At 38.8% G+C, this 27,744-nt stretch overlaps 1 protein-coding gene across 3 annotated transcripts; it reads right to left on the bottom strand.

The window, feature by feature from the left end:
- Positions 1-8,353: 8,353 nt before the first annotated feature.
- LOC126383657 (sialin-like) lies at positions 8,354-27,470 on the bottom strand. 3 transcript variants are annotated; one of them, XM_050034242.1, is made up of 11 exons: positions 27,287-27,470; positions 22,032-22,188; positions 20,277-20,494; positions 19,194-19,427; positions 18,598-18,772; positions 17,193-17,311; positions 15,021-15,182; positions 14,253-14,385; positions 11,927-12,074; positions 11,405-11,495; positions 8,354-9,667 (listed from the first exon to the last, which is right to left on the bottom strand). In XM_050034242.1, exons 2-11 carry the CDS (start codon positions 22,114-22,116, stop codon positions 9,500-9,502), a joined length of 1,533 nt encoding a protein of 510 aa, XP_049890199.1. In that variant the 5' UTR covers positions 22,117-22,188; positions 27,287-27,470; the 3' UTR covers positions 8,354-9,499. The 3 variants fall into 3 exon arrangements, with proteins under 3 accessions (XP_049890199.1, XP_049890200.1, XP_049890202.1); XM_050034243.1 differs by having other exon boundaries at positions 22,032-22,185; XM_050034245.1 differs by lacking the exon at positions 27,287-27,470 and adding an exon at positions 22,631-22,750.
- Between the last annotated feature and the right edge of the window lie 274 nt (positions 27,471-27,744).

Below are 27,744 nucleotides of genomic sequence, written 5' to 3'. Positions count from 1 at the left end.
CTAAAAGTAGAACGTAGCATAACAAGTTCCTCAAATGTATACTAAAGCACTGTACTGGGCTACATGTACTTCGTTATATTCCACAACTAAACACAGCATAACATCAACATGCTAACAAAGTTACAATGACAATGTTAACCAGGTGTAATGTTCACATTCTTGGGTAAGCTTGTGAGGATGCTAACATTTGCTAATTAGCACTAAACACAAAGAACAGCTGAGGCTGATGGGAATGCCATCAGTTTTGGAGGTATTTGGCCAGTAACCAAAGTGCTGGACAAAATAAAACTTTGATCTGATGATGGCGCTAGATGAAAAGTCAGATGATCATCAAAGTTAATTTATCCAATGTGGGACATGAACGGGGCGGCACGGTGGTGTGGTGGTTAGCACTGTCGCCTCACAGCAAGAGGGTTCCCAGTTCGATCCCTCTGTGCGGAGTTTGCATGTTCTCCCCGTGTCAGCGTGGGTTCTCTCCGGGCACTCCGGCTTCCTCCCACAGTTTAAAGACATGCAGATTGGGGACTAGGTTAATTGATAACTCTAAATTGTCCGTAGGTGTGAATGTGAGCGTGAATGGTTGTCTGTCTCTATGTGTCAGCCCTGCGATAGTCTGGCGACCTGTCCAGGGTGTACCCTGCCTCTCGCCCGATGTCAGCTGGGATAGGCTCCAGCCCCCCCCGCGACCCTCAAGAGGATGAAGCGGTTAGAAGATGAATGAATGAATGAATGGGACATGAACATGTCGACCAAGTTTCAAGGCAATCCAACCCATAGTTAATGAGACATTTCACTCAAAACCATGAATGAGATCCTCATAGTGGTGCCGGAGGTGAAGTCAGGGGATCATCTAAGTCATGACGACTTATCCTCTGGAGACCATGAGTGTGTCAAGAAATAGTTGTTGTGAAGAACTGACTGATTTCACTGATCAATGGTGAAAACACTGAAGCTTAGCCGCTGGCACGGCTAAAAACACACAGCTCTTCTGGTGAAGCCTCTAATAGTCTGATATCTGAACAGAGCGAAGCACAACAGCTGTGGTCTTCTTTCAGACACACTCACTACAGCAGGGTATGTGTGTGTGTGTGTGTGTGTGTGTGTGTGTGTGTGTGTGTGTGTGTGCGCGCGCGAAAGGGAGAATGTGATTCAACTGGCAGACTGGCAGCACGTCACTGATGAGTCATTGGATATATTTGAGTGGTGGTTATAGCAACTAGAGAGATGTGAACAATTTAACTTCTGACTGAGAAAATCCTGTTATTTATTAGTACAGACAGACAGATAGACAGATAGATAGATAGACAGATAGACAGATAGATACATAGATATATAGACAGACAGACAGACAGACAGACAGACAGACAGACCGTAGCAAAAGACTTTCATTTTGACAAAATAAAAGATATATACACCATAAATTGAGACACAGACAGACACAAATTGTTGCATCAAGTTCAGCTGAATGCAGCAAATTAAGTGTTTGGTGCTCTAAATTATCTGACAAAGGTACCACTTATCCCCCCATTCATGTGTCCCCATGTGTTTAAAAGTAACCTATTCCCTATGTGAAGAGGCTTATTCTGACTTGCAGTACTTGTATCTTTGACTTTTCTCTTGTTTATTGTGAACATCATGGACCAAAATACCAAGTTATTGCATCTGAAAACCTGCTTGGCAATAAACAAGATTCTGATTATTCTGCAAACAATTTCATGTGTTTATATTTCCTCCAATTCAGGTACAACGCCACTGAGGTCTGCCACTGATGTTGGGTAATGAGATCTGGCTCGCAGTTCATCCCAAAGGTTTCTGATGGGGGCTGAGATCAGGGCTCAGGATGTTCAGGAAGTTCTGCCCCACCAAACTGGGAAAGAACATGTCTTGATGGACCTGGCTGTTCTGCACAGGGGTACTGCCGTGTTGGAACAGGAAAGGGAGAATCAAAATTGTTGCTACAGAGTTTGTAGCAGACCGCTGTCTGAGGCACCTCGGAGGGGTCACAACATTGACCTGATGGGTTGTGAGATGACTGACAGGATGAGAAAGGAGACATAACCTGTAGAATGTAAGAAGGAAATCACACTTTGGCTGACATGGCAGACATATGCAGCGGGTGATGAGGGTTTCAAGTAGACATTACCCCCAAGCCAAGAGTGTTGGGAACCACTTCTATAATGTATAATAAAAATAGCACTTGACATTTCCTTGTTTCAGGTGAAAACTGGATACTCTCAGTTAAACTTAAAAGGGGAAAGCAAGCTTAGATGTCAGAAGTAGACATTACATCATTTAAGGGGTAATACATTACAGTATATCGACATATACAAATCATACACTCACTCATATACATACTTTAGAATCATTTCAAACCACAATCTTAGTGGGCAGCAGCATTAATCGGTACTTCAGAATTGTATTTCTCTGCCAGTTTTAAGACGTGACTTGGTGTCTGTGTGGGTGCAGAAAAAAAAGGCTATGACTGATTTTGATTGATGCCAACATTCACAAAATCCCATGGCACCGGTATTCATGTGCATACAGGCAAGAGTTTAACTCAATCTAAATACCAATATCAGCACATTATATGCAAATACAATCTGAGCCACAGGGAGACAGTTAATGCAAATAAATCACATTTGCAACACATAGCCAGTTCCACAGCTCCTGCAGCTTCCTGGCCCACACTCCCCCCACGCTTCACACTTGCAAACAAAGTATTCCCTTTTGGTGTCCAGGCTATCGTCTGCATTTGTTTCACACCCTGAGTGTTAAGGAGACATGTTTATCACATGCATATCACAGCCTCCAGGGTATGATGAACCTTTTAGCTTCTACTTCAGGGGGTGCAGGAAATATCATTCCCCCACCTCTACTTTTGGTTGCAGCCTCAAGTCGGCCAGGGTAGAACTCTCCCTCTCTTTGTATTGTGTGATCATGTGAAATGTGGTTTTGTTATATTGAACCACACAAATAAACTTGACTCTACTTTTGTCAATGATTATGAGTGTATGTTTTTCTGTTCCAAAAGCTTAGCAAGGGGTATTTTGAGTTTATTTAAACAGCTGAGCCTTGAAGAATTTAAATGTCATTAAAAAAAGTATTCTTATCTTACACAAATGTGTATCCTGCTTCCAACAAAGGTGGTTTTCTGGTTCAGAACAAAAGTGTACAGTATTTCATTTTAAAAATCAGACTTGTTGATAATTTCTCTGATCTGTATGCCCAGGCATGTGGTAAAACAATAACACAAGAGAAAACTGAGGATAAAGGACAAAATAGTGGAAGAAAATTAACAGGACTTCCATGCAATAAAACCTAATTGAGAGAAATGACAAAAAATCAGTTAACATACACAAATATAACAGAGAAAATGGATTTAAATATCCCTGAAGGTATGCTTACAGGGGATACTGTTTTTAATCAGTGTTATTAGTACATGATAAATACCCTAAGGAGGACCCTAAATGATAAATAATCCTGGCTCTGCAATGCTTTGTTCAGTAAATAGATTATTCCCCCTGCAGCCAGTTTTACTTCCAAAATGTCTTACTTCATATTATCATATACACCTGGCTTTAGAGTTGTGGTAGTGACTCGTGGATTTTAGATGTGAAAACAAGGAACAAATAAATGTGCTGATAGTGACACAACAGCCCTAATAAACCCTACAGACTGTCATCTATTTTTTCGACCCAAACAAACAAAGCTTTATATGAAAGAACAAACCATTTGTTAAAAAACTGAATACATTTAATACATAAAATATATCAGAGGGGAAGTTAATTTTCTATGCGCAGAATATAGGCTCCACATCTCCCATTGATGTGTTTTCTGTTTTAATAATCTATTCTACATAAATGAAGTGAATACTTCCTCTCTAGCCCATACAGGACTGTCAAACAACCGCAATGTTATCATCAAAAAAATAATACAATGCTGGTGTGACCTAGCTTGCTTTAACATAATCTTTAGCACAGATATAAGGTTATGAAACGCCAAGTAAAATTACAAAGGCCACTGTCTAGTTTATCAGTCGTGATAGGGCAAGTGTAAGACAAATATCCACACCACAAACGCTTAAATCAGTGATATATACTAACGTTAATCATTGCCAATGCTATTAAGACGGCTAACGCTAGCTAGCTCTTACAAAGTCGGTTGTTTTGACGGTTAATGCCCGAATTAAACCAACATTAAAAGGTGAAATTGAGCCAGCTACGTGATAAAATAAACGGTATTAAAGAGGCGCCATTGTAGGCAGAGAGACAAAGTGAAAATTTTCGTGGAGTTACTCTAATTCGTGGTTAGATATTTTGCTAAATGGTAAGAGGACGTGTGAATATCATGGAAATTGTGGGGGTGGCCATTCCCGTTACACCACACCGGCACCGTCACGAAAACATCCGGGTCATTGATCAAAAATCTGATGCAAGCTTCAACGTCATCCTGGTAACAAGAGTTACACCCTGTGATCAAACTGTGACACATATTTATACAGCAGGGGTGGTGAGGTATTCACAGTTTTATAAGGTAAAAATACTCAAGGAAAAGTCATTCAAAGTGTCTAAGTATAAGCACATAAGCTTTAGCATCTTAAAATACTTTAAGTACCAAAACTAAAAGTAGTCATTATGCAAAATGGCCCATTTATAATGTGCATAATAGCCTTCATATGGGTAGCCCAATCCACAATAATAAATCATAAGTTATCAGTTGTTACCATTTGTTTGCTTGTTTAACATCTGTTTAGGACAACACATAAGTTCTGCCTGCGTAGTTCCTACCTGGTGCATGTCTATTTACTGTATGATAGTAATGACATTGTGAGGTAAATAAAAAAAGTGCTGAGTGATCCTGCTTGATGAACCGGGTGGACCATATACTGTATAGTACAGTTTGAAAGACATCGGTCTGTGGGCCACAATTGGCTTCCTTTTTGTAACCTTAGCTATGTACTGATCAGTTGTCTCTGACATAATATTGTACTCCTGTCTGTCTGCTGCTTGTTGTCATTGTCGTCATTGTCATTGTTTCATGTACTGTACAGTGACTGCTTGAACTGAATTGTAACATACGGTACTATACCATAATACATCTGATATTCTGTGTTACTGTTGTACTGTACTATACTATATGTTATACTAGATTTTAATATCATGTTATTATTACCAGTACTGTTATTACATTGCATCTTATGCTGTTATACTGTCTTGCCATGCACTGTATTTATATTTTGCAATAATTTTACAGACAACACTACTATTTGCATACATACACGCTTGCTGCTAGCAATCATACTGTGTCATATTACCTCATAACTTTATCTTTAATTGTTCTTATATAGATCTTTTTTTTTTTTTTAATATCTCCATACACTTCCATTGTTTTTGTCATTACTGAAGCTTAGAGTAAATTTTTATAATAAATATGCTGACAGAACTAACTGTTGAGCAAAGTTATGAAGACTGGGCAGAGCAACTGTGACCTAAATAATTTGTTTTCTGAAAATATTATTTGAAAATATAACAAATTGATTTGTGTGAGTAGTACACAGTGGTGGAAATAAAATGAGTACAATTTAGAGCTACTTGTAAGTCTTAATTCTATGCTACATTATACTTCAAGTCCACAACATCTTGGAGTTAGGCTGCTGAAGATTTTAAAAACCAATTATGAGCATAAAAAACAATGTGTTATTATACAGTAAATTAAACCACCCAAAAGTGTAAAAAACCTTAAATGTAACTGCATTGTTGTTCCTAATAATAATAATAATAATTATAATAATAATGTAACAACAACAGAGCACCTTTTGGCTGTACAGTGAGTGAGTACTTAATACTTTAAGTACACCTCCATGATAAAAAAACATACATACTTTTACTTAAGTAAGATTCTGAACAGAGGTTTTTTACTTTTAACAGAATATTTTTTTAAAATTCTAGCATCGCTAATACTTCAGTAAAACATCTAATTACTTCTTCCACCACTGGTAGTACATTCCCCATATGATCATCACTGATTATGCACCAAACCCCAACAAACTGGGCTTATCATGCAGGGCTGTAACAGATGCTTTGATTAAGAACAGTTATTTAAAATGTTTGTTTCCATTTTCACAGCCCTGAGATCATGGCTAATATTTAGTTTCTTGCACCATCTAGTGGCTGCAGGGAAGAACTGAGTATCATTAAGAGACCTTGTACAGTTGAAAGTATATATATTAATGATAGTGTTTAAATCCAGTGAAAAAGTCAGTAAATTCAGGTGCTATGGTTTAACAACTCCTCGTGTTTCATGAAAACATCCGCACAGCTCAAGAGGGTGAGAACTAGACAGACCACGACCTGTGTGTTTACCCAAAGAGATTCACAATCTCTGCAGGCAGAGTAAACACAGGCTGTATTTCACCAGGAAATACAATGTTGTGAGTCTAAACAAAATCACTGTTCACTGATCTAAAGCAACTATGTCCAAAGTCTGACTCCGGGGTTAATTGTGACAGCAATGGCTGCCGCTTACAGGAGATAAAACAATTGTGCTTGTCCCATTTGTAGGTGATGTTTTTCTTAAATAACCCATATAGGCAGCTGGTCCCCTAGTATTTCCACATTATCTTATCTGGCCCCCATTCAAAAAAGTTTGGATACCCCTGCTTTTAAGGGCTGTATATGGAGATAGATTATGTAAATGTGTAATCTGTAAATATAAAACACTTTGCACAAAAACAGAAACGATTTGTAAATGCAAGAACATGTAACAGATCTGCAAATACAAAAATTCCACAGATACACTAATAAATGATAATACTAATAAATGAAAAGCATTTGTGAATATCTCCCTAACATTTATAACTTCCAAACAGGGATTTGTGAATGAAGTTTTTATCAGTGACTCAAAAAGACATTTGTGTATCTCAGTTCTAGGCTTGCAGATTTGCATTTTACACACACAGAGTTTCTGTCAGTTCGAATGAAAATTTTCGGACAGCACTTGATCGCCTACTGACGATGCAATTTCTGCATTTTAAAATTAGACCATGTATATTTACAGATTACACACTGTTATTACACATGACTTTTATACAGCTGATTCTGGTATTTTTAGGCTAATATAATAAGTAAAAAAAATAGCATTTAACATCATATTCTTGTGTTGGTCAACAAAAAAAAGACAAAATAAAGTGCAACAGTTACATGATATAAAATGTGAAGGCTATGTGGTATTTTAGGGCAGTGGTTCCCAACTGCTAGGTCAGGGTCTAAAAATGGGTCGCGGGTCCATTCTGAATGGACCACAGGTGACTCGATAGCGTGTCAACTTTGTAGAAACACACTTTATTTTTAAGTGCACTGAATTATGGGCAAAGTGCTTTTATTTGGAAGTGGTGTTTCCCACTGTAGAGTGAGTGACTAATGTCTAAGGAGAAATCTGGACCCTGTGGCTGGACCAATTAAGAACCACCTTTTTAGGATATGCGGGGTTGTACTAGTAGAATTTAGACCCTGCTGATCTCCTCCTCACTTTTGTACATTTTAGGTCATGATGGAACAACTAAACTTTTGTGACATCTGGATGCAATAGCAAAAGAGACATCATCTCAATATGACTAATTCAGTAAAAGAGGAAGATCTTGGAAATATATATATATATATATATATATATATATATATATATATATGTATATCTATATTGCCTCAGTTTTACCGCTTTTTCACCAAATAAGCTCAGGTTCTCGAACCAGTTCCATTCAGGATTCTTGACACCTTTGTGCTCTCAAGCAAACCAGCCCACATTTCCACCAGTTTCGAGCGGGACCATTACAACCAAGGATGAGTAATCATCAGAGGGTGTTGGACAACTCACAACAGAAGTAACCTGTGAGCTTCTGTTCTGTTATTACAGATGTATGTTTTTATCCGAAGACAAGGCATAGACCAACTATTATTGAGACCACTGCACTCTCCTTTTTTCTGTCAATTTCTCACTTGACTTGTCCATTGCTGCCTTCTCCATCCACTCTTTCCAGTCTGTACAATATGACACGCCCATTGATGTCATCACAGTTAGCACTTCAGGTTAAGGAAAACCTGCTAATTTAGGTTCCAGCTGGAAACATACTTTCTGGGTTCTGTACCAACTTAATTTTGGTCAAAATGCTGTAAACGGTTCAAAATTAGATGCAGGAACTGGAACACAACCAGTTCCAAGTTGGTGGAAAAGTGGTATGAGCTGCCTGTTGATCTGAGTGTCATGCACACACACATTTCCTGTGTTAATTATAATTGACAGTAAGTTTACAACGATCTACAACAACAAACACAAAGAGAGAGAGAGAGAGACTCCAATCAGATGCCACAGATTTTAGTTTTTTTCTTAATAAAACAAACTTGATTGTTTTCATGAAAAAACATTAGGTAAAACACATTTAACATATTTTTAACAACCTCACACATTTTCGCTGCACCGAGAAGGTAAATGAGTTATTGCATCCATTATAAAACATCATAGCTTTACAAGCACAATGCACTTCTGCTTCCTATAAAATAATAATTACTGTAGTTGAAGAGATGATGTTAGATTAAAAACACTGCAAATCCAAATAGTTCTCATGGCTCATGGCTCATGGCACTTAAAAAATATCAAAATCCATGGAAGTGAATAAAAAACATCTGGAAAGTTGATTTCAGAAAAAAACTGTCATCAAATGTAAGGCTTTTGGTGTATTTTTGTATGAGAAAAGTGCTTCCTTATTTTGGTCCGGCTGGACAGTCCACAAGTGGTCAGAAAACAGACACAGATGTAAGTAAAGCAGCCAATGTTCAGGTGGTTAATAACACTTCAAAAATCCTAAGCTTGGTTCATACGTACAAACATACTTCCCATCTTGTTCACAGTTCAAGAAAAACATACAAAAAGAGATCATACAAATTGATTTGTTTTGATCTAACCTGAGCTGTTGTGTAGTCCATGTAATCCACTAATCACTGGTTATAATGTAAAAATAAGTCTAATACAAAGAGTTGTAACTGAAATACTGTTTTTGTGACCTTCTACGACAGCAAACAGAGCTTGCTGACTGGTAAAGGCAGTGAATATCCAGCTGAGGTTATTTTGTTCCTTTAGAAAACCTACTCTGAAAATGTGCCTAAATCAAGATTTCGATGTTTAAAACATCTCAGTAATGTTTCATCTTTTTGCTGGAATTATTGTACAATAAGTTAAAATGCTCACCTATGTGCAAACTTTAAAATATTATTAATAAAAACTCCACAAAAACCAAAACATTTAAATTATTCCTGATCAAACTATCCTGGTCCACTGATATGAATGTTACGCTATGCTTGGCTGATAATATTGGAGGTACACCTCTCACATTCTTCACACAACTGTTAAGTGTGAGTACTGCATATATTTCTATAATCTATGCGTCAGTTTGTGGTGTCTTTGCCATCTTTGTTTGTTTGTCTGATGTATTTGTCTGCCTATGTATGTTTTATGTGGAGATGGACCTGCTCCTATGTTTCTCAGCTTCTGCTCTCTCCTCCTCAGTGAGGGCCCACGGCTGGATCTTCCCGCTGCCAAATAAGGTGAAGACGAAAGCGCCACAGGCATTAATCCCAGCTGCCACCCAGAACACCTTCCTCCAGCCTGCCAGGGTGTGCTGACAACCAAAGAAGAAGAGGTGGTGTATTACTTCAGTGACCCGTCATGTACAGTATGTGTTGTGTGCCGTCTGTAACTATAACTTTTTAAATGTGTCTGCATATGAGGGTCGGAGAAAGCCAATAACAAAAGACAGTTTCTGGTGAGAGAAGCTAATTTAATTGATGAAAGAGGACTGTTTGCAGAGTCCTTTGTTTAGAGTTGTTTTCCAAATCGCTCCTCATTTGAAGGACTGGGAAAAATGAGAAGAGAAATTAAGAGATAAGATAAATTACCAGTGGTGGAGGAAGTATTCAAATCTTTTACTTAAAGGTATACTACAAAGGGTTTTTCTAAAAATCAACTGAGTGCCCTAACCAGGCCAGCCATGAGGAAATATGGGTGGAGGGACAACATTTTTAAAAAGTAGCCCCTCATCCACACCCCTGTACATTTTTATACTACCTGCAAATATAATCTCATTAATCATATTTACACGTGTATTCTGTATCTACTTGTACCTATTGTTAAGACCTTGTTTTCCTGTTTTGAAAAGCAGAGGTAGTCAAATATGTGCCCTGGGCCAAAAAAAAAGGCCTCCAATGAATGATTACAGAAAAGTAAAATGAAACATTGATTGAGGAAATTACTACAAGGTATTAAATCGAAAGATCAAATGAGGGGTGAACAAATATTTTTTTTCTTCATTTATTCATTCTATCTTGAGGCTACTTTAATTAAAACTTGCTGAAAATGTGTGCAGAGCTGAAATAGTGTAAAGAGTATGTGGCTGTCAGCTGTTTCCAGTCAAACCCATGTTTTGCAATTTCAAGACTGTTTAGGGACCACTGTATGCAGAAATGTTTAAATACACCATCTTTATAAAGGGCAATGTTCCTTTTTCCCTCGTCAAAATTTAGCTTAACTTTGGAGCGTCATTAGGGCCCCGTTTCGACAAGATACAATAACATGGTTGGTACCAATGGATGCCTTAGATCCTCTCGTTTAATATGATACCCGTGTTTTCACCATAGCTTTTAAACTGAGCCCGATACAGCAGTTTTTATTTAAAATTAGTGTGCCTCACCTCTCACCTTCAGCTTCCACTGTCACACTTGGATCTTCTTCACGTTCTATTTTGTCAGACATTTGTCCATCACCTCTCTGCTCTTTTCACTTTCCTGTTCCCTCTGCACCCTGACTTTTCCTTCAGGACTTCCTGACTTTTGGTGAGACATCCTGACTCAGCTAATCAGGCAGCAGTACGCCTCACGTATTTACACAAGTGGCTCTTGTGAGTTCTGCGCAACGTGTACCTGACCCATGTCAGCTGGACTGTACCATTTTACAATACCTGTGGGGGGCTGGAGTATCAGAAATGTGTTTTAATTATAAAATGTAATTTATTTATCATGTAAATACTTTAAGTCAGTAATAAATTGTTGTACTTGATCTCATTTAAGGGTCAACCATAGACCTTTTCATGTCTATTGGTACCATCCAAAACTTTTCACAATGGAAACGGAAAAATAACCTCTAAAGTCTAACAAACTGAACTAAACTGGACTGTTTGGCGGAAACGAGGCTTAAGAGACATAGTGCTGAAAAACGCTATACCTTTAAGTAAAAACATAAAAATAGTATATTACACACACGCACGCACGCACGCACGCACGCACGTACGCACGCACACACACACATACACACACACACACACAGACCAGACAAATCCTCAGTGAAGTCCCCACTGACTTACATCCTCAGTAAAGTATCCTGTAGCTATGGGTGCCAAGACTCCAGGAATGGTCCCAAATGTGTTAGTGATTCCCAAAAGAAATCCAGCGTACCTGAAGGAGAGAGAGCGAGTAGTTATCAGCCTAAAATGTACTACTTTCTATGAAGTCAGAATACAGTTACTACATTTAATTTAGTCGATAACACATGAACATTTGAGTCAGAAGGAACAGCATCATTAGGTTATCAATACAAGTAAGTTTTCGTCAGGACTGAAACGATTGGTTGATCAACAGGAAATAAATTCTGATAATTAGTTATCTCAACAAATAAAGCAAAAAACAATCTCTGGTTTTAGGTCTCAATTTGATGTTTTTCTCTGTTTTATATCTTTGTAAACTGAATAATTTGGGGTTTTGAAAATTTGAAGATGTCATGCTTGCCTTCTGAAGAAACTGAAATGGCCACATTCAACCTTTGCCCTAAGCCTAAAAAATGACTGAATTTATGATTAGGGTGAAGGAGTGTGGTTGATTACACCCACCGCGGAGCGATGTCTATTTGGTTCATATAGACTCCAGAGGCAGTGATCCCTCCTAGGGTGCTGGAGAGTGTGAGGAGGGTGACAGTGAGGATGTGGCTGCAGCCAGCGTAACTCACACCCACGAGGAGAGCTGAGGATGGCAACAGACCTGCAGAGAGGAGGACGATGTTAAAAAAGAAGGAAATAGCATGCACTTTGAGAAACCATCACTGGTATTACTGGTTCTCTTTGTGTTATTAGGTATTAACTTGTGAAAATGCACTTCGCCAACTGGGTGTGGCCAGGCGGATTTTGCAAGTTTGGCACACCGTGCGCCTGGCGCAGCTACTCCTCTATCCCACCTCTGTCCCTCCTACCGGCGCAAGTCGGAAAGAGGGAGGAGAGAAGGCGTGGAGTGGGTTTTACACACATCACACCAATCAAATGAGCCCCTCTCCTCGCCCTTAAATGCGCCGCACGAAGGTGTAATGAGAGTTTATTCAATTCGCCATTGCAGAAGAGAGCAGCAGCGTCAGACGGCCAAACTTCTCCCAGGAGGAAACTGATGTTTTGGTCAGAGAGGTCTGCTCGCAGTGTCCGAATATACGGAACTGCGAGCAGACCTCCACGGGCTGATGATGCCAAGGTAGCCTGGGAGGAGGTCACCACAATTGTAAATCAATGTTGCGTTTCTCTCGTGCGCGCTCTCTCTCTCTTTCTCTCTCACAGTCTCACTCTGTTTCTTTTCTTTTGACTTTTCTAAGATGACAGATGCTGAATATATACTCCCTATCTGATGCTGTGGAGTGACCAGTGTGTTGATCTTGTTTGTGGTTGGCNTGCGCCGCCACACCCATCTCAGCGCACCTCGGTCTGCCAAACTACCAAACTGAGCGCGCCTCGGGTTGCGCTGCTCGAAACTAGCTCTACGCGGGGTTCGCCACCCTGCGCCACCTGCGCTGCGCCGGGAAACTAGAGCCCTTAATCTAAACCAGATGAGGGCAGCATTACTCTATTTGAAATCATTGTCTGTGAAGCTTGAAAGGGGCAATGACTGTTCACTGTGCAATCCTGTCTTGTATAATGACAATAAAGCTTAAACCAACTATTTAAAAGTACCTACATTCTTGTATTTGAGTAAAAAAGTCAATATTTCCATATTCTACAATACAGTCTGTACATGTGTTTTTGGACAGTAACAGTTTTCATTGTTTTGCCCCCTCACTCCAACATATTAAGTATGCCAGGAATTAGTCCTAAATCCTGGAAATGAGTTAGCAATGAGACTACAGAATGTCATCATACCAAACACAGCTTTACAGCCTCGTTGGGGTGTTGACGTTAAGTCATGTAACCATGGTGTAGTTCAATTATAGCCTAATGTTTGCTTATTACTTCTAGCAATTACATGAATTCTTCAAATAATCCGAAAACTAGTGTTCATTTGTGAAGATTATCTTGCTGAACAAAACCTGTAAGAATCAAGAACGTTTGCTTGCCACAGAGCTTATTTTCTGCAATAATCGAAAAGCCAATGGAAAAATTTATTTTGTCAAGGGAACCAGGGTTATGCTAACTTCCATGTTGCCTACAAAAAAAACATCATCCCTGCAGCACGCTATTGCATCTTAAATAAAAGGTTGACTATGAGGTTAAAGCTGACTTCCAGCTTCACAGGGACTTTTAAACCCCTGGTTAGAACCTGCAGTGGGGGGTTTGAACCTGGGGCAGTGGAGCCCCCCTGTGCAGAGTTTGCATGTTCTCCCTGTGTCAGTGTGGGTTTTCTCCAGGTTCTCCGTCTTCCTCCCACAATCTTAAGACATGCATGTCAGGTTAATTGGTGACTCTAAATTGTCCGTAGGTGTGAATGTGAGCATGAATGGTTGTTTGTCTCTATGTGCCAGCCCTGTGATAGTCTGGTGACCTGTCCAGGGTGTACCCTGCCTCTCGCCCGATGTCAGCTGGGATAAGCTCCAGCACCCCCACGACCCCTAACAGGATAAGTTGTTACGGAAAAAAAAAATGAATGAATGCACCTTTAAGTGTTTTCATATCCATATTAAGTGATCAGTGTGGGTTTCAATAAAAAGGGGCATAAATCTACACAGTTCATCAGAAGTGGAGGTGCACACGTTGTGCCAGAGCCAAAAAATAATGTCATAAGCAGAAAACAGGCTGAAAATGAAGTCAAACTGTCAGGTGTAAATAACTTCTCAGAGTCCTTAACTTCCTCCATGCCTGTATCCATTGTCTTGTGACACTCAGCCTGACACAGAGGCAATCATGCAGCACAGGTGTACAGAAGAGATATAAACAAAACGGCTCTGAGGGGAAAAGCTGTTTTTACCTGCAACTGTGAAGAGCTTGCGTACAACAGTGACGCTGAACACCCTCCTCTCGATGAGACTGTCAGCTACGACACCTGACAGTGTTGAGAACAACCAGCCGCCGAGGTACGGCAGAGCGGAGAGGAAACCATTCTGGACAGAGAGAGAGAGTAGTATTCAAAGGATTTAGTAAATACATGTTGCTCGTCTTCCTCCAGTTTTAAATGATATGTAAGTAAGTATATTATAATGCCCTGTCATGACATATTGGTAAAGACTAATGTTTGACATGCTTAATGTCCTTCTCAAGAGCTAGATGAGAAGATTGATGCCTCTCTCATGTCTGTACGGTAAATATGAAACAGCAGCTAGTTAGCTTAGCTTAGCATAAAGACTGGAAACAGGGGTTAACAGCTAGCCTGGCTCTGTATGAAAAAACTGCCTATCAGCACCTCTAAGGCTCAAAAAGTCATATGTGAGAAGCAAATTAAAATATACTTACTTAGTAGAAATTTTGTTCCAGGTCTGTTTTAAACTGGGTTGAGTGACATAAAACAGCTAGCATCATTTAATAACAGAATAATGACTTTGTGATGCCGCTTTTAAACACCTTCATGTATGTTGCTGTTTTTTTAGATTATTTTTTTTTTAGGATTTTTTGCCTTTATCATAAAGTATGGAGATGTACATCAATTATAATTATCATTTATTTTCGATCATTATGTATGATCACTGATTATCATCATTTTTTAATGTGAAATGGAGGAACAAATAAATCAAAACCTCACTGATTTAAGGTCAAAGTGCATGATGACGTTCATGTAGGTAGGCAGGGAGGTGAGCAGGGTGTAGTAAGACCAGTTTGAACACATCTGGGTGATGATGATGGCCCACAGAGGAACCGACAGCAGCATGGATAGAAGGGGCACGGACCAGCCATGACCTGTACCCTGCAGATAGATGACAAAATCTTGAGAAAACACTACACATATATAACGAATAACACCCCTAATAAATCATTTCCTTTTCATCACTGAAATTATGAAACAGTAAACAAGATCAAGTATTAGAAAGAGGGAGGATATAAAGGTATATTATGCAGGATTTTCCTAAAAGAAAACAATTTATAGTCTCACACAGAGAAATAATCCCTCTCAATTATCATTAATGACCCACTAGAAGTGTGGTGGCATTTTTATTTGCAGAGACTCTGCCCTCTGCCTGTGTTTTCTTATTTTCTACTTATTTAGCTGTGTTCAGGACACTCGTGGGCACTGCATGCAGGTGAGATCGGACTTTATATATAAAGGTAACTGACCAGGTGTTAGGCCGTGAGCAGCACGTATTCAAGAGAAAGCTATGAAAATCCCAAAACAGTGCAGAAAAATGACAAATATAGCAAACGTGGGGTTGGCTTTCACTTCCCCTGGTGATACTGTTTACAAACAGCAGCCAATATTTCCTGCACAGAATACCTTTAAGAAAGAAAAGGCAATTCTGTCAGATGTTCCCGTTTAAAGGCATATTGACTTGTTGGCATAAAGACAGCTAAACAACAAAAGGATGGCTGAGGGGAAGAGAAAGTAAGAAAATAAGGGAACATTATGGAAAACAGGACATTTGAGGAGTTATTTAAGAACGGCTTTTCAGTGAAAGCAGAAAAATCTCCAAAATGGAGTCAAGGTGTGAGGGATAACACTGGCCGCGTTTCAGTTCTCGTCCAACATGTCCTTGTTTACTTCCCCTTGGCACCTGCCCTCAAGAGAAATCCCCACTGCCATGATAAGTGTTGTTTCATTTGTTTGAAAAACTGAAGTGAACACAGTGAGATCAACACAATGGTCACTCCAGAGGTGTATACTACCCACAATCCATTGCAGTTCTGCATTTGATCAAGGCTCCATGAGAGCTATGGGGTATGACACATGTGTAATGTAACTGGAGCTGTGATGGTGGAGGGTTACAGCAGACACTGCTAGGAATTAAGGGCTGGTGTCTTCTCAGGTGCTCCGTGGGTGCGCTCGGCCTGACAGAAATTCTTGGGTGAGCTCAAATGGATGTCAGCTGATATAAAATAGAGCAATAACATATGGCAGCTGTCTGTTTATCGTCTTTTATTATTGACCCTTTCAATAACTGCCTAATTCTCACCAATATCTTTATTTTTCGCCACGTTTCTTAGGTCAATCTCAATGATAGCTTGATATTTTATAAAAAAAACTGTAATATAACTAATTGCAGTTATTATTTACTTAGATTGTCGTACTATTCAGCTTGTGTGATTTCTTTATCCCCAACATTATGTAAATGCATGGAAAACTGCTGTTTTGCAAAATATCATAAACCAGTAGCAATAATAGTCATTATTATTATGATATGTTAGTGATATGGCTCACAAACAGAAATTACCATCTGCTTGCCAAAGTATTACAACTATCAACAGAAGACACCTTCGCCTCATAGAAATGATCGAGTCCGCAGGTATATGTGATGATTAGTAAAATGCAGTAAAGTGCTAAGGCTTCAGCTGGTGATCGATCCATGGTCACTGGGCTAAAATAATGGCAAATGCATTCAATTTCAATCCTTGCACCTCCCCCACCCGCTCTCCTTCTGCTTTCTAAGTGGCTTCTGTGCTATGTAAGCTGTTAAGTAATATGAAGGGCTGTAAATGAATGAGGGGAAGAGGAACTGCTAATAAAATGTGGCGTCAGTTTCAATACTTGTAAAACTCCCTTTCTGACATACAGTTTGGCTAAAAAACAGCTGCATAAATCACCTTCTTGGCAGCTTCCATACAAACTGGTTATACAGGAAAACTGTAGGAGTGGACTTAGAATAATAATTTGCTGTTTAATGTATTTATATTAATATTTTCTTTATCTTGTCAATAAAGAGGAGCTGCAATACAACAATGCACGTCACTGTAAATTAGGTGATGGTTAATGTTTAATGTGCACCTGAGGTCCGATGGAGTTTATGATGTAATCTCTCTCCTCTTTGCTGATTCGACGATGAGTGCGAGGGTCATCGGATACAAAAATAAACCAAAAGATGGCCCAGAGGCAACCAGCACCTCCTGAAAGACAGACAGACAGACAGACAGACAGACAGACAGACAGACAGACAGAGAGAAGCTTTTATTGTATACGATGGTGAATAATTAAAGGAAAGGTGTGGTATTCAGGGTTAAAAGTGAATGCCTGATGCGATAATAAAATCAAACTGCTCCAAATGTATCTTGCATCAAGAAGATTACATTATTTTAAAAACCCAATCAGCATAAAAGTAATTTTATTCCTGTTGTAACGCAAACAGAAATAAACCTATAATATAAGGTAGGTAAAGTAAGATAAAAACCTTAAATTGTTCATGTCATGCAACTAGGGGTGGGAATCTCCAGGCACCTCATGATTCGATTACAATTTAGAGGGTAACGATGTACACACGCCTACGTAGGGTCCAGTGTTTGCATAGCCTACTGTAATATTTCCCCTGAAACAGTATGCAATTCACCTTTTATTTAATAATATTTGGTATGCATCCTTTTTATTTTAATAAGTTAACTGCATTAATGAATGAATGGATTAATCTGAAAGGACCTTACAGTTTCCTGTGTGTATAAGAATAACATGAGGGGGAGGGGGACTGCTCTGCCTCAGGTGCTGTGTTGTTATTTACATTATGCCAGCAGAGGAGCTGTGAGCAGCCTCTTTCTTTGTTAGAGACACTAGGCAGGCCAGGCACGGGTTTTTTAAAGGTAAAACAGATTGAGCAGAGAGTCATTTTCTTCTGGTTAATGCTGCAAAGTGTGTTGGTCAGCCAGACATTAACTTAAAACAAGCTTGCAAAAGCTGACTTTTGTGACAATAAATTAGTAACTTTAGCTTGTCCACGCTGCAGACTGTCTTTGCAGTTAAGTTCCGCCTCTTTTGTTCCTTCAACATTATGTTATGAACAAATATTTACATTCATTGACATTTGTAAATCGATGCAGAATCGTCTGCATCCACATTGCGATGCATCTACGAATACATTTTTTTACCCTACCCCTACATGCAACAGTAAACTACTTGAAACTGAAGTAAAGTCCCTCTTCCACCACTGTTTTTGTGTGGCCTTAGTATTCTCCGAATTACTGCAACTGTTTTCTTTGTGTCTCATTCAGCAGCAACTATTATTTAATCACATTTAATTTGTTTCACATTATTCATTTATATCAGAGAGGGAATTTATGTTCTGCATATTTAAGTTTCTTATTGTTGTGCAGCATCTACCACCCTGGCATCTTTCCTGTGAGAGACTGAGGTATGTCATGCTTTATATGTGAATATGTGATTGTACTTGGGTGTTTTCCTTCCTCACCACAGATGTAGAAGACAGCAGGCCAGCCTAAGGTTTGGCAGATGTAGCCGGTGAGCGGCAGAGCCACAAAGGCCCCAAAGTTGCCCCCAGATCCCGACAGGGACATAAGGCGAGAGCGCTCCAGAGGAGGAGCCCACCGAGCCCACATGGACATCATGGCTGGGAATGTCACACCCTGAAGAAACATGGAGAGACAGGCAGTGAGACGAGAGTGAGACAAGTAAAATAATGTGGATGTGTTGCAGTGCTGCAGTCAAGACCACCTAAACCAAGACCAAGTTATGACCAAGACCAGAGTGTATCAAGACCGAGACAAGACCAAGACTTGAGGGGCTGAGACCAAGTCAGGATCAAGACCAGACCTGTGCAAGTCCCACATTGCAGAGCACACTTATGATAACATGTGGAGCATGCAGACCAGTCAATTTTACTGAAAAACAATATCTGCCAGATGTATCCGCAAATTAATGTCTACTACTCCATTATTGTTGTTAAATTCATCCTTAAAAGGTTCTGCATTGTAAACTAGAAGTACTAAGTCGTGAAACTGACTGTACACACAGCAGCCTCCTGTGCCCTGCTCAACACAGTCTTACCTCTCCAAAGCCCTCCAAAGCTCGTAGTGCAAACAGCCAATACGACCCCATCTGGGCAGCCAGAGGGGTGAGCAGCGTGAGGGCAGCAGTGCCCAGCACACCCAAACCCAGGAAGATGGTCCCCCCGTAGTGACCAGACAGGTAGCCCCCCGGGATCTGTGTGCACAGGTACCCAAAGAAGAAGGCTCCCAGCAGCCAGCCCTGAGTCTCCGAGTCCCAAGGATACTGGGGGACCTGGGACAAGAGGACAGAGAGTGGGAAGTGTTTATGGTAAAAGGAATTCAGACACTGTTGGCAGGTTACCTACTCTTACTTACATCTGATTTTAGATGAGTTTTCACCACTTAGCGAAGGCAATAGAGGTTGTATACAGTCTGTCTTCATCACAAATGTGTAAATAGCAGGGATGCACCCACTGTGAGATTCTGGGCCGATACCAATATTCTGCCGATAAATTGGTGCATCCCTAGTAAATAGGGTGAAAGCAGATAGGATTGAGATCTGTCTCAGGCAACATTCATATAAGGAAAAATCTGGACTGGAATTTTCCAGTCAAACCAGTAATTTTTAGCACTTTTGCCTTTATTAGATAGTAAAGTCTAGCATGAAATGGGAGGTAAGAGAGGGGATGACATGCAGCAAAGGGCATGAGATGGAATGTGAAACGTTATGGTTTTCCTCCAATTTCAAGTTCATAACCGCACTGCAGTGCCAAGTCAAAGTAAAAACAAAACTGTATCAGTATAAATTATACATAGGCTACAGTGTGAACAGAAAGAGGACCAATCAGAGCTGAAGTGGACCAGAGAGAGAACTGAGTCCTCTTTCAAATGAACTGACAATGTGAATGCAAGAAGAACTGAGTCTCCTTTCTCTCTGTCCACTTTTTGGTCCACTTTAAGAGGACTGAGTTCGGTTCCTTTAAAAAGGACCAAGTGTGAAAACACCCTTAGACTTACTTAATTCAAAGACACAAACCTACATACAGCATGTTATCTTATAGCAGGTGCCCTATCAAAAGTGTTTCAATTCAAACTACACACAAGTTGTAACATGTTTAAGATTATTCTTTAAGAACGTTACCCCCTCAAGTTGTAGGAAAGTGTCGCTGCTGTTTTCTGTCCCTGTTGGCAGGGGACAGGCAGAGGTGATGGAGCTGTTCTGGGCTGGTTTGGAATCAGTGGTATTCACCATGGCTACCATAGCAACACTCAGGTTGACACGAAGACCGTAGACCATGGAGAACCCAAAGAACATCAGGAAGGCCAGGTTGAGGCGAGCCGAGCAGCACACAGGAGGAACTGTTCACATAGAATACAATGATTTTAACATGCAGTCTGGACTGAGAGCATGGAGTCATTGTGAATATCATTTCAAATGTTTCAGATTAACGTCAGAATTAAAGGTCCAGTGTGTAGGATTAAGGTGTACATTGGCAGAAATGGTATATAATATAACAAGTATCTATTCTTTAGTGTATAATCACCTGAAAATAAGAATTGTTGTGTTTTTATAACTTCAGAATGAGCCATTTATATCTACATACTAGGGAGCGGGTCCTCGTCTACGGAGATGATGAGAAGATGCTATGTTGCACTGCAATGTTTCTGCAGTAGCTCAGAATGGACAAACCAAACGAGCTCTAAATAGGGTCATTTGCATTTTCATGTCAGCCACCATAGTTAAAATCCCCTCCACTACAAGCAGCATTGGAAAAACACCGATATTTTGCCATTACACTGCTTTATTAAGTGTTTGTACCAGTTTAAATCACACTGAAGGAATTCTAACTGGGAGAAGCTTCAGCTGGTTGCAATCTGCAATCCTCACCACTGGATGCCACTACATCACCTTAAATCTTACACACTGTACCTTTGAGTGTTGTTTATGGGTTGAGAAAGTTGTCCTACTTTTTTAAATAACTACTTCTTCTTCAGCTAAATAAATTAATCAAAAGCACATTTAATTAGAGAAACAGTGTCTCAAATCAGAAGAAATGCTGATGAAAAGCTGACGTCATGCAGAAACACGTTTTCGAAGATAAGGACACTAAACTAATGCAATTTTTAAAATGAATTATTTTAATTAACTTATTTCAGATTGCTTTACTAATAACAAAATTAATTCTACTTGATCAACCGTCAATGTTAAACTGATATCCACTCTCACTCTACTCCTCTTACTCTGTTTACTCTAAATATTCAGCAAAGTTTCCAGATAGGTGATCACCCTTTTGTTTAACAGCACAAGAGATAATTGCATTAGATTGGGTTAATAAGTAAATAACATAACATAATTTAAAAAGCCTCTGAGGAGCTGAGGAGCTATTGTGTAATGCCAACTCCTCTCCAGTTACATTTAAAATATTACTAAAAGACGCAAATGAAATGTTACTAAAAGGCAGAATTGGTAATTATATTAAAAAGGAACATTTTATATAATAACCTAATTTTGTCTTTTAAGTACAAAATAAGCATCTTGTGAGTAGAGACCCAATTAACTACTCTTTTAAAAATTAACTTTAAAGAGCAATTTTATTGTTGGACCAACTTTTTCCAGCTTGTGGTCTTAAATGGGTCACTGGTCATAAGCTGAAACACGCTGATCTGACAGTAAAGTTTTTATACTACAAGTGTTGCTAGAAAGCAGGTGACCAGAAATCCCTTCTCTGCTCTGTCTCCTATTCTACTAAACACTTTAAACCACATGAAATAAAAAACGGATCATCAAAATAACTGTCAGTTGCAGTCTTAAGTATAAATACAGCTGACACTACTTGTCTTGAGAGTTTTAGCATGACGCAAATCCAAAATCTTAAAATAACAAAGATAAACACACCTGCATCATTCTCGATAAGGGGCTCACTGTCCTCGCGCTCCTCCGAAGGGGCTGAGTTGATGGAGTAGCCATTTGGTAAAGGCATGGCACCCGGCTGACCCGGGAAATATCAAGTCTGTGAAATTCTGTCACTGAGCCATGGTGTCCAGGAAACCTGCTGGATGGACAAAGGTTGAAATCAGAAGTCAGAAAAACACGAACAGAGGATGTTACATTAACATGTGACAGACAAGTTAGTACAAGAAGACGAGTCAAGTGACACAGCATATCAGCAGATGATGATAAAAAGCTTGATAACACTGATATACAAAAACACACACAATGACACTTCCTGATTTCACAAATTGTTGGGAGTTTCGCCAGACTTCCACTCAGTGTTGAGGAAGCCCCTTTGAAAGAATAGCTTTCAAAGCTATCAATTACTTCACACTGGAGAAAGTTTAACTACGGCAAAGCTACCTTCTGGAGAAATCTAGTTTGGTTAACTAAAGCTACTTAAATAGAGTAGTTCAAAATACTTGGCAAAAAAATGTATCACATGAGGGCCACATGTGATATGTATGATGTGCAAACTGTAGTAAAACTAGAAGTTAGATTACATGTAGGTACTGATCCCCAACACTGCGCCAACTGACAAGGGTCACAGATGCTCAGAGTGGATGCACTGCAGTGTGAGGAGGACATGTGATGAAGATGAAGCGTGAGTTTATCTCTTTACTTATTTAGAACCTGTGAACAAGAAAAGGTAATGTACAACACAACAGGCTGGATTTGCTCTCATTGTTGGGTAAAACCCTCTTTCATTAAAATGTCTACTTTTCAGGAACTCAGAAAACCACCTCTGTCGTCATCTTGACATCTCTCACATACGTCTCTTTTCAAGCGTACCAAGGTGGTTTTTAAAAGGTTTTATGAAACCAGCTTGAAAAATGAAAATGACCAAACTAAAGGCAACACTGGGAACAACAGATAAGAATGGAAATACCAGACGAGGTGTGGATAAGAGCCTGGGAAACTCAGCATACCTCTACAACATATTGAGCATACTAACTAAGTATTTTCTTAGTTTTATAACCACTAAGCATAAGTAAAAATTCATTAAGACCCAGTATTGTTGACATATTGACAAAGTGTGTTTTTTGCTGATAAAATTACTGTTTATTGAAATGGAGTCTGGAGGGTTTGCCAAAGGAGATTTCAGGCTGTTTCTGGTTAAACAAAAAGGTTTTTACTCTTTGACAAAAAGGTCTTACTCTGTAAGGATCCTTTCTATAATGCTGTCAGACACTTATAACAATCTGAGCATGTCAGTGGCAAACACAAGCACTTACAGTGGATGTAAATTGAAGGTGCAAAGATGTGTTTACATTGCAGTCTGTTTTTCTATCATTCAACACTGGACCAGTTTCAAAAATTAAAGACATCTTGACTTGATTATAGTTTCACTATTTTCTAGCAAATAATAAGTAAGGAAACAATTCACAGGTTGATCAACGATGAGAACAATCAGCAGCATCTCCAACAGAATGGATATAATTAGCTTTGGTGGCAGTGCTGACCTAAAAACGCAGGGACATATAACTCTAAACATTAAGAGTGAATTTGCCTTGAGGTTTTAGGCCAGAATATAACTGAGTTATTGTTCTGAGTTTCACTTGTCACGCTTCCTGCTGGAAAGCTTTGATGGGCAGGAAAGTGACAACTCGTGATGTTGCTGCTTCTAAATATTGTTATTGAGGAACTGAGAAAAACACAAGCTACCTGTTAGTATCCCGATGTGAATGATCTGAAAAGTTTTGGGGTGGGTGAGCTGGGTTTCATAAGATGTCAATAATTTCTCATGACAGCAGATACAGTGTTATCAGAGTACATAGCAGGTCATAAAGGGCACAAAGGTCCTCTGAAGAAGCTGGTCTGAGGTATCAATAAACAGTTAAAATGATGGTGAATGACCCTGAAATTATCACTACAGTTAATCTGTCCAGTCAATCTCAGTAGGTTACATCTCCTTTTGTCTGAGGAATGTGTCAACCACCTAAAACTTTGATCCTAACTAATCCTGATCATGCTTGCTTTGAAGCACCTGTACAAAAATGTGTTGGTCAGCACATACCAGACAAACACTGGAGTGACACTGCCTTAAAGGGACATTTCACCCCAAAAAAGGAAAAATGTCCTTTTGATTTAGTGGTGAACTGTCCCATTAAGAGTGCAATTAAAAGTAGATTTCAGGATGTGTTTCTGTAATACACACCTGATTTGACTCAGTGTCACTGACACTAGAAACTAGCCACTCAGTAATGAAGAGCCACAGATGCTTTCTCACACAGCCAGTTTTTCCAGTTTGTACTTTCCCGTGCACACACACTGACACTTACTGAACATTTGTCAAATTGTGAAAAAGAAAGTAAAACAAATGAGAAAGATACTTCTTGGAAAATAAATCCTTTTAAAAAACATTCAGTAAATAAATCAATTAAGTTGATTTTATTCTGATAATCGACTGAATGTTTCAATCACTCATTGATCAAATTTAACTTTTTGAACATACCGATTTGCAAAGTATCTCTCTTGTATGTGATTTTAAATAGCTTATCTTTGAGTTTTGGACCTCCAATCACCGAAAATGTGTAACTTGAAGACGTCATTTGGGTCTTCAAAATTTTGTGATGAGCATTTGTCACTTTTTCCCAACATCTTATTGACCAAATTAGTATCGCTTAATTGAGAACAGAATCTGCAGAATAGACATAAATGTACTACTTTGGCCATTTTCAACCAGCTCTGTTTGTCACAAGTGTGGGCAGTTTGTGTAAAATGAACAGTGTTTGGCTTAAATAGTTTTTACCACAACAATGTCTTTGTTTCTGAGGGCTGCAACTAATGATTATTTTCATTATCAGTTTATCTTCTGATGGTATTTAACTGTTGGGTCTAACATCAAACAAAAAAGAGAAAAATGTCTATTACAATGCTTACAATATTACTTAGTACTATCAGACCTGTTGCACTTAGATCTCCATCCTTCGACTTATCAATTAGGTGACTAATTATTGCAGCACGATTACTTTTGCAAATGTTTTGCATGGGTTGATCCTTGAAAAGCTTCTTTGAAATGCGTGTTGGCACATCAATATCATCAAAAAGACCACATGAACACATTGTGCACCACTGATACATTGTGCTGTGTTGCATCCATGACAGTCCATTGACAAAGCATTTACTTTTTGCCATCACCATGTGACCTGTGTCTGCAAGTGAGAGTCTGTGCAACTATGTGTGTGAGCCTATCATGAGATCATCAGAAAAACAGCCCAATTCACTTCTTTTTTTTCGTAAAACAATTACTGTATTGTGTAATGTGTGTTATATATTATTAAAATATACTGTGACACGTCTTTTCTTATTAAACCTGTTTGGACTGAAATTGAAAACTCACTTTCAAATAAGCAATGTGAGAGCAAAGTGTAAGAATTAATGTTAACAGTGATATCTTTTTTTTTTTTTTTTTTAAACATATTTTTGGGGCATTTTTTAGCCTTTAATTGACAGGACAGACAAGTGTGAAGGGGGGGAGAGAGAAGGGGAGTGACATGCAGGAAATGGCCACAGGCTGGAGTCGAGCCCAGGCCCCTGCGGCAACAGCCTCGTACATGGGGCGCCTGCTCTATCCACTGAGCCACTGACGCCCCATGATATTTGTTGATTTTGTTTATTTTAAGGATCCCCATTAGCTGAATGCCTTGGCAACCAGCTAGTCTTCCTGGAGTCCACACCTTACATACAATATATTACACTACATTACATATAAAACATACCATTTCATCAATTTACATTATAAAATACAAAGCTTATGTTTATATGAAAGTTAAACAGAAAATAAAGAAGAAAGATTGAAAAAAAAGGAATTACATTCAGTCATTTCAGTTCAAAATTGGGTACACTGTAGGCTACATACATTAAAGTAGAATACTATATAATCAATATATTGAAAATATATATATATTTTTTTAAAAGTCAAAAAGACAAAGAAAAAATTGCACAATTTGTAGAAACACACAATACTGTAAACACACACAGAGCATACCTTCTACTTTACACATTCATCTACAGGCCAGCAGATGCCTCTGCATGTCCTTTTTAAAGGATAATTTATTTTTAATAAGCCGGATTTTGAAAGGTAAACTATTCCAGTATATTATGGCTCTGTAAATGACAGTTTTTTGCAATGAGTTAGTCCTTAGACTGGGAACCACTATATGACCATTACTGGCAAATCTAGTGTTGTGTTTATGTGTGTTATTGCAATAAATTATTTGCTCAAATAAAAATACTGGATTTTTTAAGTTAATAATGCAGCCAAAAAATGTGGCCATGGTTGAAAAAATCCTTTGCTCAATGGTGAGCCAAGAAAGGCTAGAATGCAACGTTTCAGTGCTAGTTCTTATTGAGCAGCCCAGAAAAAGTCTAGCAGCCCTAAATATCTTTAAATAAATAAGGGGAAACCTATTTCCGACAACAAATAAAATGTATCATTATAAATTCACTGATAAATGATTTTAAGATAGTTAAAAGTGCTCACCACATGTTCCCACAGCCCATAGTAATGTCATTAAATTGGTTTATTTTGTCAAACAAACAGCATAAAAACATAGTATTCAATTTATAATGACATAAAACAGAAACAAATAAGTACTCTTTAGCCTCTAGTTGATTTAACCAGAAGATATTTGGTAAGGTTAGTTAAATTGATTTAGCTGATTATTTTCTGTCAACCAGCTCCTGACTGTGCTAAAGGATACTACAGCATTGTCGTACATGGCTAAATAATGTAAAATGTAAATTGACAACTAATTAAACAAGTGGAAATTCAAGTGGAGCAATGTCTTTTTCTATAAATGACAGATAAATAACATGAAATAACGAGGGCAGCGACTTGTACTGTGTGAAATACCAAACACTATATCATTATTATTAGTAGTAGTAGTAAATTTTAAGCTAGTTTAAAACACTAAAGTCCTTCATTATTTGAAAATGTCTGTTTCTGTTATGTGCCAAGTATCAGACATATACAGATATACAACAAAAACTTTTTAGACAGGTCTGTAAATGTTACATTACATTAATACATAAAAGAATTTAAGTTAACCTGAACTTGCTAGTTTACAGTAGCTTAGCTTGTTCGTTAACTTGCTATAACCTGTGTAACTTATGCCTGTTTGACGCCAACATGTATCAATATTTTGTCACCTTACCTTGTGAAGGGTTTTAAACCAGAGATTTGTGGTTAAGGCAGCTTGAACGTAAAAGAATATAAAACATAAACCGGGTCATGTCGTGTCTATAACATAGCCGGCGAGACAACAACTGAGCTGCGTTGCTGTTTTCACGACCAGAGAAAAACAGTCATGTGAGCGATACTTTGAGGAAACGCAGATCTATATAACACTGGAGCAGCTGCGCCTCCTTTCAGGTTGTCCCGTGAAGCTAGCTTATATGTTTTACAAATCCGTACTACGGGTGTGACGTCATAGCACATGACCAACGGCTGTCCCGCCCTCCTCTCTCGGTTTGTGCCTCGAGCTTCATATGTTAGTTTTCAAAAGAACTAACTACTAACTAAAAATATGAAACATCAAAAGTTATTTTCACTCATGCTCAAAAGTACTTATTTTTCCAAATACCTATAGCACATGTCTTTTATACAGCTGGT

Source organism: Epinephelus moara, chromosome 22 (genome assembly GCF_006386435.1).
Source record: "Epinephelus moara isolate mb chromosome 22, YSFRI_EMoa_1.0, whole genome shotgun sequence".
Lineage (NCBI taxonomy): Eukaryota > Metazoa > Chordata > Actinopteri > Perciformes > Serranidae > Epinephelus > Epinephelus moara.
This window is presented reverse-complemented; position numbering and strand designations above follow the sequence as displayed.

Bases quoted from the DNA above. Each gene is read 5' to 3' on its own strand.
- LOC126383657 (XM_050034242.1), bottom strand. From the start codon at position 22,116: ATGCCTTTACCAAATGGCTACTCCATCAACTCAGCCCCTTCGGAGGAG. The intron at 19,428-20,276 runs GTAACGTTCTTA...CTCTTGTCCCAG, and splicing joins CTTTCCTACAACTTGAGGGG to GTCCCCCAGTATCCTTGGGA. The intron at 11,496-11,926 runs GTGGGTGTAATC...TCTCTCCTTCAG, and splicing joins CAAATAGACATCGCTCCGCG to GTACGCTGGATTTCTTTTGG.